The sequence below is a fragment of the Phocoena phocoena genome, chromosome 1 (assembly GCF_963924675.1).
Source record: "Phocoena phocoena chromosome 1, mPhoPho1.1, whole genome shotgun sequence".
Taxonomy (NCBI): Eukaryota; Metazoa; Chordata; class Mammalia; order Artiodactyla; family Phocoenidae; genus Phocoena; species Phocoena phocoena.
Window position 1 is genome coordinate 42,014,620 of NC_089219.1, and position 12,655 is coordinate 42,027,274.

At 35.4% G+C, this 12,655-nt stretch overlaps 1 protein-coding gene across 1 annotated transcript in view; it reads right to left on the bottom strand.

Moving 5' to 3' along the window:
• The window catches only part of FAF1 (Fas associated factor 1), a 499,684-nt gene that overhangs the window by 247,552 nt on the left and 239,477 nt on the right, over positions 1 to 12,655 (bottom strand). Inside the window, exon 6 of the mRNA XM_065875930.1 lies at positions 9,986 to 10,077. Coding sequence (XP_065732002.1) covers positions 9,986 to 10,077 — 92 coding nt within the window. The remainder of the gene's footprint in view (positions 1 to 9,985; positions 10,078 to 12,655) is intronic.

A 12,655-nucleotide genomic window follows, 5' to 3' on the forward strand; every position in this document is an offset into this window, starting at 1 on the left:
AGGGAGAATGTATAACAGAGGGGCTTTTTTAGCCAGGGGAATCAAGAAAAGCCTATCTGAAGATGTAACATTTGAGTAGAGGCGTGAATAAAGTAAAGGAGTAAGCCAAGTTGATAAGTGGTAGATCATTTCAGGCAGGGGAATAGCAAAGTGCAAATGTCCTGAAGTTGAAGCACACTTAGAATGTTTAGAGAAGAGCAGGGAGGCCAGTGTGGCTGGCAAGATACAAGCCAGAGATGAGAATGATAAAAGATAAAGTTAGAGAGAGAGTCAGGAACAAGATTATATAAGTCCTTTATATACCTTAGTAAGGAACCTGGATTTTATTCTAAATGCAAAAACGCAAATGGAGGGGTTTGAGCAGGGGAGAGATCAAGTTATGGTTTTTGGTTCATTTACATCTTAGACCATTTGAATGCTGGGAGAGGTGCCATTTGAAGTAGTGGAATAAGGACAGGGGAAAGAAGAGGTCATCAAATGGTAAGGCTGAGAGAAGGCAAAGAAAAGTTTACCTACTCATTTTTATTATCTATGGTTATAAGTGAGATTTACACACAATTTTTTCTTACATTATCTTTTTCTAATTTTGGTAACAAGATTACATGAACATTAACTTTTTTTTTTTAATTTATTAATTTATTTATTTTTGGCTGCATTGAGTCTTCGTTTCTGTGCGAGGGCTTTCTCTAGTTGTGGCAAGCGGGGGCCACTCTTCATTGTGGCATGCGGGCCTCTCACTATCACGGCCTCTCTTGTTGCGGAGCACAGGCTCCAGACGTGCAGGCTCAGTAGTTGTGGCTCACGGGCCTAGATGCTCCGCGGCATGTGGGATCTTCCCAGACCAGGGCTCAAACCCGTGTCCCCTACATTAGCAGGCAGATTCTCAACCACTGTGCCACCAGGGAAGCCCTACATGAACATTATAAAATAAGATCGGTAGCAGTCTCACTGGGAAGAGTTTGTGTAAAATTTCTTTATGGAAATCCTCTGGGGTGGGGGAGGGTGAAGAAGTGGCATGTGAAATTTTTGACTATAAATTCAATTTCTTTGATGGCTATCATTTTTTCAGGTTACCTATTTCTTGTATTCATTTTAGTACTTGATAGTTTATGCAAAATTTTCCATTTCAACTAAATTTCAGATTTTAATAAGCCATAAAGATATGCTTATTTTATTACTATTCACACACATTTTTGTTTTAAAACAATTTATTAATTTCTTATTTGTTTTGTATTAACTTATTTAATGATTATTTTATTAATCAAATAATCTCTTCTGAATCTGTAGTTAAGTCCCCTTTTTCACACCTAATATTTTTGTGCTTACCCTCGTTTTTTCTTGGCTTGGTTTTTCAAGCAGTTATTACTTGTTGATTACTTCTATCATTAATTTCTATCATTAATTACTGCTTTTAAATCTTTCTTTCCTTCTATTTTCTTCAGACTTACTCTATTGTTATTTCTCTATTTTCTTAAGTTGAACATATAATGCAATTGTTTTCTATCTTTCTTATCTTCTAATTAGTGGACTTAATATTACAAATTTCCCTCTAAGTACTACTTTTGCTATATTCAAAGTTTTAACATATAGCACTCTTATTTATGTTCACTTCTGAACAGCTAGTAGTTACTATCATGATCTCATTTTTACCCATAAATTATTGTGAAGTAAATTATTTGTAGTATCCAAATGTATGGAGAATCTCAGAGATACCTTTTTATTATTACTTCACTTCTAATTTTATTGCATAATGGCCAGAGAATGGGTCAGCATGATAGTGATTCTATGATACTGGCTTTGTGTTCTAATACGTGGTCAATTTTCCTAAGTATTCTATATGTGCTTAATTTGGTTATTCAAATAATAAATAGCCTACAAAGATTTATTGCTTAATTCATTAGTTTCCATAAGACATTTGTATATAATTGTGGTTGAACTATTTCCCCTTGTAATTTTGTCAATTTTTGCTGATTTGTGCACACAAGTTTACAATTGTCATATCTTCTTAGTAAACTGTCCCTCAATATTATTTGCCTTAAATTCAATTTTATGTGATATTAATATTGCCACACTACATTATAAAAATTAATATTTGGCTTAAATACCATTTCTTATACCCTTTATTTTCTCTTTTCTGTGTCATTTCTTTAAGAGATATTTCTCTGATAAACAACATACAGCTGACTATTCTTTTTTCTTCTAGAAGCATGCAGGTTATTTTTCTTTAGTGTTTATCCCCTTAAGTTATAACATTTATACCTAGGTTTATACTTTTCTAATACAGACTGATTTAATCAGTAGCTGTAGCTTTCTTCAAACAAGAACCTAAACAAGCTTTCAATAACTACCCTCTCTCTGCCATCACCTAACCACTACCTCTAATTCAGTTTACCCATCTGCAAAATGTGACAAAGAACACCTATCTATGATTTATTGTGAGGATTTAATCAGATAATATATATATATATATAAAGGGCTTGGCAAAAAGCCTGTCTTCATAAATGATAACTGTTGTGTCACTATCACTTACCAAATACTTTTAACTTCATATCCTTATTCTTGTAACTATTACCTATCTTCTACTGCAGTATTCTCTATAATTTACACTTTTCAACAACGATTACTTAACAGCACTGAAATCCAGAATCCAGAAATGTTCTTCATTTGCTCCAATCTTCTATTCTTCTGCCTTTTCTACTATCTCTAAACCTGCCAGGTAACTTCAACACTTAACCCCTGGACTCTACCCTGCCTCCCTGCTATAGACTGAACTGCATCCCCCAACCCTAGAAATCTTATATTGAAGCCCTAACCCCCAATATGGCTGTATCTGTAAACAGCCTTCAGGAAGTAATTAAGATTAAATGAAGTCATAAGGGTGGGGCCCTAATCCAATAGGATTGGTGTCTTTATAAGAAGAGGAAGAGAGACAAGAGGACTCCAGTATTTGCTTGCTCCCTGCCTCCTCTACTTCCCTTCCCCTACTTCCTTTCCCTCCCTCCTTCCCCCCTATCCCCATCCCCCCATATGAGGACACAGTAAGAAGGCAGCTGTCTGCAAGCCAGGAAGAGAGCTCTCACTAGAAACTAAATCTCACAGGAAACCTGATTGGGCCTTTCAGCCTCAAGAACTGTGAGAAATAAATATCTATTGTTTGTCACCCAGTCTATGGTATTTTATCATTGCAGCTTAAGTTTAGATACTCCCATACCCTTTTTGGTTTCACTTTTTCAAATTTTTCCTATTTGCTGTCTCTTCCTCCTCATAATTCTAATAATTCTTCAGTCTCTTGACCCTACTCCTCCCTCAACTTCTCTCTCCCTTCAGAGTTGAATTTTCTGAAAATAACAGTAACTCTAATCCCTCATTTCTCACTTATCCATTAGAATCTACTACAACCTGGTTCTTATTCTCATCTTCCTACCAAAAATAATCTTAATAAACTCATTAATTACTTATAAACCAAACTGATGACCTTTTAAATAATTATCATCCTACTTGGAATACACTGCAACATTTTGTAGCATTGTACATTTGAGACAAAAAATATAGGCAGTAAGTAGTACATATTTTTCAGGATTGTCTCAGTTCTAGACATGTGACTGAATTACATATGGGACACACACCAGTGAAAAGCTCCACTGGCAAGTAGGAAACAGGTGTTTATAAATAGAGACTTGTCATCTATATATGTTTTTGGAAACTGAAGTATTGAGAGGAGACATCAGGGAGAATGTACAGTAAGAGGGATTGCTGAAAACAGAATTCTGGGGAACACCAACTTTTAGAGCAGATGAAGAAAAGAGGTGATTACTGGATGAATCAACCTGAGTGGCACACAGGACACCAAAACAGTGTTGGAAATTTTCTTTAAAGAGATGAATTAAGGGGACTTCCCTGGTGGCACAGTGGGTAAGAATCCGCCTGCCAATGCAGGGGACATGGGTTCAAACCCTGGCCCAGGAAGATCCCACATGCCATGGAGCAACTAAGCCCATGAGCCACAACTACTGAGCCTGCGTGCTTAGAGCCTGTGCTCCACAACAAGAGAAGCCACCGCAATGAGAAGCCTGCGCACCGCAACGAAGAGTAGCCCCTGCTCACTGCAACTAGAGAAAGGAACGAAGACCCAACACAGCCAAAAATAAATAAATAAATAAATAAATAAATATATATATATATATATATATATATATATATATATATATATATAAAAGCTTATATATACCTTAATGAATAGGTTATAAGCTCCCACAGGACAGAGCTTGTTTTCATCTAGTAGGTAATCAATAAATATTGGACAGACTGAATTTTTCCTATAATAATATGAAACAGGTATAATTAACAGTCCCCATCCCTTCTGATTTTACCATGATTTACAGTATAACCTTAAGTTGTGCCATAGGGGTACTGCATCACCTTTGAATTAATTAGTGAAATCTGATTTTAAAAGTTTTTAAATGCATTTCAACTGTTATAAAAATTACGATTAAAGAGTTTGCTCTTAAATTCTCAAAAAGCCTGAAATTCTGTTTGCTGAAAAACATTACTTACTTTAAAATAATTCTAAATATAATTCAGTTACAAACACTTATATGGTAATTTTACTGCTCTTAGCTTTAAAAAAAAATGTAAATACAAAATAAGACTCAATTAACAGGCACCCCCTAGTGGCAGTAAAATCAAGTTAAGAAAAAAAAATTTTATAAGACGTGGTTTAAGATATAGCCCTCACCAAACCTTGAGAATAATATTGTTTGTCAGTAAACAATTTAAAAGCATGTTATTTTATATCTACATTTTACTAAATGATTAATAGTGTACGGTAACTAAAAGTTCATTCACACACCAAAATTTCATTAATATTCTTGAGAACTACAGTAAGTGAAATAATGTATATAAATACCCTTCAACAAGTATATAATGACAATTACAAGATATTTTTTAAAAAATCTCATTATAGAGAACAGCTTCCAAAAAAGAAGGCATCTTTGGAATAAAGCTTTATATATTTGTGTCAAGAAACTGGAAGTTATAGTAGATGGAGGGTCAGATGGAGATTTCAGTATCAGAAGTATTCACTGATGACCTTGAACAATCCACAAAACTCTTCTAAACACCTCAATTTCCTAATTTATAAATTAGAGATATCAGAATCAGCCTGTAATCTTGTAGAGTTGTTATAAAAATCAAGTGAGATTTGAATGAAATAGATTACTATTGGTATTTACTAGCATAAATAATTGTAATAATCATGCTTTGTAATTTCAAATATAATGTACCTCTCCTGCTTAATGAATTTTTACAACCACCCTGGCAACTAAAATCAATGCTTCCTATTTTATATATGAAAACTCTAAGACCCTAACCAAGCTGGGAGTGTAATCCAGGATTTTTCTCTCCAGGTCTTGTTATCTTTTATATGACGAGATAGATTATAATCATATTACTTTTCTGATTTGGTCATAATAAATTTTGTTTAGGAGTGATACTATAATACCAGTGTTGTCTAGTCCATTGAGAGAAGACTGATACTCTATAAAGAAAGAACCTAATATTTGCCATTGCATTGGAATTGGAATGATGGAATCCAGCGACAGGACCTCGCCATAGTTTTGCACTGCAATTAACAGGCAGGTTATTATGCAGTTCCCCTCAGTCTTCCAACATCCACTGACTGACTTGTGTCGGAGAAATAAAAAGAATAAAACCAATTAAATATCAAACCAACCACCTAAATAAAATACACCTTTAAAAAACATCCCAAATCTGAGGTGAAGAGAAGACAATTCAGGGAACAGGTCTAGGGTAGAAATATAAATTAGAGATATAAAATTGACAGTGCACACAGACGACACGTAAAAGCCATGACACTGAATTTAGTAATGTGGTCATGAGTGACATTAGCAAGTCCACTAGCAGGTCCCTACTTAGACTGGGTTCAAGAGAAACGGGAGGAAAGGAATTAGAGACAACAAATGTAGACGACTCTTTGGGGGAAGTTTTGTTATCAAAGGGACTAGAGAAATGGAGTGATTGCTGGAAGGGGAGGTGGGATCAAGAGAAAAATGGAAGAACTAACATCACGTTTGAATGTTAATGGTAACACTCTACTAGAGGGAAAAACTGATGATGCAGGGAAGAATTAAAGTGAAGGAAGTCCTTGATTTAGGCCAGAGGGAATATAGAATGTAACCTGAAGCAAACATGGAGGTTTGGTGTTAGATAGGAGATTGGTCATGCCATCTAGAGTAACAGGAGAAAAAGAAGAGTATGTGTGTAAGATGCAGGTAAGTAAACAGAGACCAAGTTGGAAGCTTGTGGAAATTCTCTTGTGATTGCCTTCATTTAATCAGTGAAACAAAATAAGAAATGAAGTCATCAGCTGAGGTTGAGAATACGGGAGAGGTGTTTTAAAGGTCTGAGGAAAAGATAAGTGTAAAATGGCCATTTAGGAGAGTGTGGATAAACCAGGTAAATATGCTATCACTGCCTAGCAACATTAGGGGGCTCTCTAAAGATTATGGTCGTGAATTTAAAGATACACCAATCAGCATGATTTTGTTTGTCTCTAGTCACATTTAGCTCTGAGGCACAGAATAGACAGAGTTGTATTTATCCAAGGTACGGATTTTTGTCAAGCAAGATCCATGAAGCAAGAATTGAGGCTACATGCAAGAAAATGATTACAATGAATGACCATGGGATATTGCCCACTCTAAGGAAGAAAGAGAGGACATGAAAGAGGTAATGATCATGAAAAGATGGTAGAAACAATGGATTGGAGGCCTGAATAAGGCTGAAGGATTGTCAGGGTTAGGATACTAACCTAGGAAGTGGGCTAGAAAGACGAGAGATGATTAGCAGAAAATGGAAGCTTGAAATTAGTATTTAAGAATTGTTTTAATTAAATGACAAGACCACAGGAAGATATGGCTGACGTAGGATGGGAAAAAAGATCATTGTAGAAAAGAAGTTCAAGGAACTAAGAGGCCAAGGTGTTAGAAGAATCTTTCCTATTTTTCTCTACCAATTTCAGATCTCTTCTATTCATTTGCCAATTCTCAAATATAACACGAATAATCAGAATTACCTTTTATTTTCTCTTTTTTAGATTATAAATTAGGTTGCAAATTACAATAAGATTTGTATGAATCCACCAATTATAACAAAATTTTGCAAAAACAAATCAATTTGATTCATTATGGAGTTTAGTGCAGAGAAATTTTATGTCTCCCATATTTGATAATATGATGTACTTTATAACTTAATACTAAATTACTTTTGGACTCTATTATATAGTTGTCAAAAATTATTTTTATTTGAATAACACAAAATGAAAATCGGAAGTTAAAAATAATTATTACCATTAGCTTATAAAATTCTGTATGGATTTTGTTTTTTTAAATTGTCTCTCATGAAATCAGAATTTAAGATATACATCACACACAAAAAAAGAAAAATAATCTCATTTTATAGAAAGATATATTAACAGGTACCTAAAAGAAACACACCTTGACTTTTTAGTTAGATTTTAATAAAATGTGCCCTAATATAACTTTTTCATCAAATGTGCCCTTTATAACTTTTTCCAGCTTTCAAGCAGGAAAGCTCTAATACCCCTCCTCTCACTAGCCAGATAGACTGTGTTTTGTGTCTTTTATTTGGCTTTGAATTTTTATGTCTTTCTTGTTGTTCCAACACAGGAAAAAGCATTACTGTAACTTGCTAAATATCCATAAAGCCAACTAGGGAAGATTACTTTAGTGCTATATAAAGTACTCATCCTCCAATAAACACTGTATTTCAGAAGCACTGTAGGCCCCTGCCTGCCTAGGGACTGAGGAAGTGGCAATCAAACTAAGGTCAGCCACACGGCAATGAAGAACATTTCCATTAGCCCAGGAAGACATTTTGATAAATCCATTTAATCATGTTACTGGAAAGCAATAGATTATAACAAATGATGTCTCTTACCTACTTGTAATTATGTGGATTATATATTGGATGACAGTGATTACACTCTGTTAACTAACTTAAAAAATAATATCCTCCATGACTAGATACAGAACCCATACCTATAATCTCATCTGGTATTTATATCAACATTACTATAAACACGAGGACTACAAGTACTGTTGGCTGTTTGTAGTAGCATGCAAATACAACTTCCCATTAATATATGATATGAACATAGAAGATAAAGAGCAACCCAAGAAATCTTTAAATTCTTAGCCTAAAACAAACCTTTAACAGACTATCAGATACAATTATATTAGATTTAACTTTTTTCAGTTCAGTGATTTCTACTTTGGTAAAGTGAAATTTAATTTTCTTTTTGCTACTATCTACCTGTGATGGTATGATATATAAGAAATATACATTTGGTTTTCTTCCCCACTTAGAGCTCCTAAAATCTTTGGAATTTTTTAAGTGATAAGAGTGATAAAGGTGAAAAAAGAGAGGTCTCTTTTGTTATTCATAATGAGCCACTTACAACCACACCTGGGTTTGCTAAACAGATGATGTTTGGAAAACCCCTCTAGAGAGAAGCTGGTTGCCAGGGAAGCCAAGCTCATGATTAGAGGACTGGACCTTTTAGCCTGCACCTCCGCCTCCAGGAAGGAGAGAGGAGCTGGAGGTTGGGTTAATTACTAATAGCCAATGACTCAATTAATCATACCTCTGTGGTGAGCCTCCATAAAAAATCCTAGCTGAAGAGCTTTGGAGAGCTTCCAAGTTGGTAAACAAGAATGCATTCGTGTCCTGGGAGGGGGGCACACCCCAAACATTACAGGCACTCCTGTGCTCAAGACCCTTCCAGATCTTATCCTATGTATCTCTTCAGCTGGCTGTTCATTTATATCCTTTAAAATATGCTTTATAATAAATTGGTAATAGCAAGTAGAGCATTTTTCTGAGTTCTGTGAGCCATTCTCTCACAAATTACCGAACTCAGAAGGGAGTAGTGGGAACCTCCAGTCTATAGCCACTTGGTCAGAAGCACAGGTGACAACACAGACTTGCAACTGGGTCTGATATGGGGGCAGTCTTGTGGGACTGAGCCCTGGACCTGTGAGATCTAATGCTATCTCCAGGTAGGTGGTATCAGAATTTAGTTAATTGTAGAACATCCAGCTGGGAATGAAGAACTGTCTCATGGTGGTGGTGGTGGTGGGGACCCACACATCTGGTGGCCAGAGGTGTTCTATGGGTAGGGTACCAAAGAAAAACAGGACGTTTTTCCTTCTACTACATTAATAATAAAGGCATTTGGTAGGCGGTGGGGAAAAATTGGACAATATTCAAAGTTTAGGAACACCAAGTTGCATTAAATAAAAAATGTGCAAAAAATGGTGAAAATCTAAGAACTTAAACATAGTTCTAGAAGGATACTGTACTCATAAAAATTATTACTCTATCACTACCTTAATCATTCACTTTAGATCAGGTTGCTTCATCAGGCAATAATGTAACATACAATTAAACATTAAAATCATCTGATCATTCTATAAATGTACTGAGTTTCACTGTGAATACTGAAAAAAGAATGACACCCTCTATTCCAAATAGAGAGAAAATCTTAATAAAAATTTTATATCAGTGTTTCTCAAGCTGTATTCTGCAGAGCCCAAGAACCTTCCTCAAAGCTTTGCTTCTTTAGCCATGGGAGACACTGGAGTTCCAGTTACTCAATCTCTTCCCTCCAACTCCAGTTCTTCCCCTTCAGAGAAGTGCCATTTTTGACTTTTTTACATAATAGGGTTTTGCTAAAGCTTTTCTTTGTAAAAAGATTCCATCACTAAAATCAAACAAATAAACTACCCAAACCAAATAGTTTGAAACTTTATATAGTTAATAGCTGTTGGTAAGTTAAAGCTTCAACAAGATTTTGATTTGATTTGATTTTGATAGTTATATACAGTAAAGCAACTTAACAATCAAACTTTTTGTTTCAGATTCCCAGGAAAAGTAAACACCTTACCCAGCATGACTAGATGATGAAGGTGGTGGCAAATCTGGTGTAAGAACATAAAGACTGTTGTTTTTTGGCAAGTGTAGTGATTTTAAGACCGTCTGAAAAACAAAAAATAAAAACAAATATAAAATAACTATTGATTGTGCATTTTTAATCTTTTCCTATAATTCTTAGAAAATTATCACTATTATAGTTTGACTTTGCATCTTTTGACAATTTCCTAAATAGGATAATACAGAAGAACTACTGAATCGCAAAAAATCTCTCTCTCATAAATATCATAAGTTAACATAAATATGAATATTAAAATAAAATACAAATTCTTTAGCTCATGAAACGATACAAACATATAAGAACACAGTTGAGAATCATTAATTTCTTCATTGAAGAAGCATATCCTTGCAACTAATATCCACTTCATTCAGGATCCTTATAGCAAAAATTAGCGATGTAGGTGTTCAGAGATCATTAGACCTAGAAAAGATCATAGAGAGTACCTCAACCTAAAGACTTTATAGATGAGGAGCTGCAGCCTAATAGGTGAAATGACTTGGATGAGGTCTCTTGTAAGTGTTACCTAGGTCACTTAACTGTTAGGCCAGATAATTTTTTTTGTTAAAGCACTTTGTCTGGGGTGAATAAACTACTCTTGGGCTACCTCTGACCTACTATCTTGATAACCACACAAAATTTCACCAAATTTATTTGCCAGAGAACTCCTACATACCTTTCAAACTCCCAACTTGATGGTAAATACCCGCTAATTCAAAATTTTTTGGACAGCAAGAAACATTAAGAAACACATTTTACATCTTTACATCATAACCCAGGACAAAAATACTTACTCAACAGATATTTACTGAGCCACCAATTCTATGCCAGGAGTATTCTAAACACTGAAGATATAGCAGTGAACATGATAGTCTAAAACCCCTGATCCTCAGGAGCTTACATTTTAGTAGGAATAAACAAAGTAACCTATATAGTTGACTACTAGAAGTGATAGTTTTCGTGACTAAACATAAAGCAGAAAAGGGAGGGTGAAGAATATGAGGTTGGGGAATTACATAATTTTAAACTTGGTTATCAGGGTGGTTCTCACTTGGCGAATGTGACATTTGAGCAAAAAGTTGAAAGTGGTGAGGAAAGAAACCATGAACTTATATAGAAAAAGAATACGGCTGGCAAAGGCAATAGCCAGTGCAAAATGCTTACTGAACAACAAGGAGTCCAATGCAGCTGAAGCCGAACGAGTTCTGATAGGAAACAGGTCAGAGAGGTTAACAGTGATGCCAGGAGATAGGTGAGAGGAAATGTGTTGAGACATTTAAGCTAATGTAAGGGCTTTGACTTTTTCTCTGAATGAGATCAGAAGCTATTGGAGTGACATTATCGGATTCAATATTTTAAAAGGATCTCTTTCTCAGCTGTGTTGGAAATGGATGGGAAAAGGTTGACAAAGGAGGGCAGAAGCACAGAGGAGAGTAATAAAATATACTAAAACAAGGATGATAATGGCTTATGTCAGTGTGATGGTAATAGAAGTGATGCAAAATAGGTGAATTCTGGATATATTCTGAAGATCACACCAAAAGGATTTCATGACAGACTGGATATGAGTCAATAATGATCCTAAAGCTTTTAGACAAGAAATGGAAGGATAAAGTTGCCGTCAACTGAAATGGAAAGACTGCAAATGAAGACCTCCACTCTAGGCATGTAAGTTTGAAATGTGTATTAAACATTCAAGTGGAGAAGACAAGAAAGCAGTCAGATATATCCATCTGGAATTCAGGGAACAGGTCTAGGGTAGAAATATAAATTAGAGATATAAAATTGACAGTGCACACAGACGACACGTAAAAGCCATGACATTGAATTTAGTAATGTGGTCATGAGTGACATTAGCAAGTCCACTAGCAGGTCCCTACTTAGACTGGGTTCAAGAGAAACGGGAGGAAAGGAATTAGAGACAACAAATGTAGACGACTCTTTGGGGGAAGTTTTGTTATCAAAGGGACTAGAGAAATGGAGTGATTGCTGGAAGGGGAGGTGGGATCAAGAGAAAAATGGAAGAACTAACATCACGTTTGAATGTTAATGGTAACACTCTACTAGAGGGAAAAACTGATGATGCAGGGAAGAATTAAAGTGAAGGAAGTCCTTGATTTAGGCCAGAGGGAATATAGAATGTAACCTGAAGCAAACATGGAGGTTTGGTGTTAGATAGGAGATTGGTCATGCCATCTAGAGTAACAGGAGAAAAAGAAGAGTATGTGTGTAAGATGCAGGTAAGTAAACAGAGACCAAGTTGGAAGCTTGTGGAAATTCTCTTGTGATTGCCTTCATTTAATCAGTGAAACAAAATAAGAAATGAAGTCATCAGCTGAGGTTGAGAATACGGGAGAGGTGTTTTAAAGGTCTGAGGAAAAGATAAGTGTAAAATGGCCATTTAGGAGAGTGTGGATAAACCAGGTAAATATGCTATCACTGCCTAGCAACATTAGGGGGCTCTCTAAAGATTATGGTCGTGAATTTAAAGATACACCAATCAGCATGATTTTGTTTGTCTCTAGTCACATTTAGCTCTGAGGCACAGAATAGACAGAGTTGTATTTATCCAAGGTACGGATTTTTGTCAAGCAAGATCCATGAAGCAAGAATTGAGGCTACATG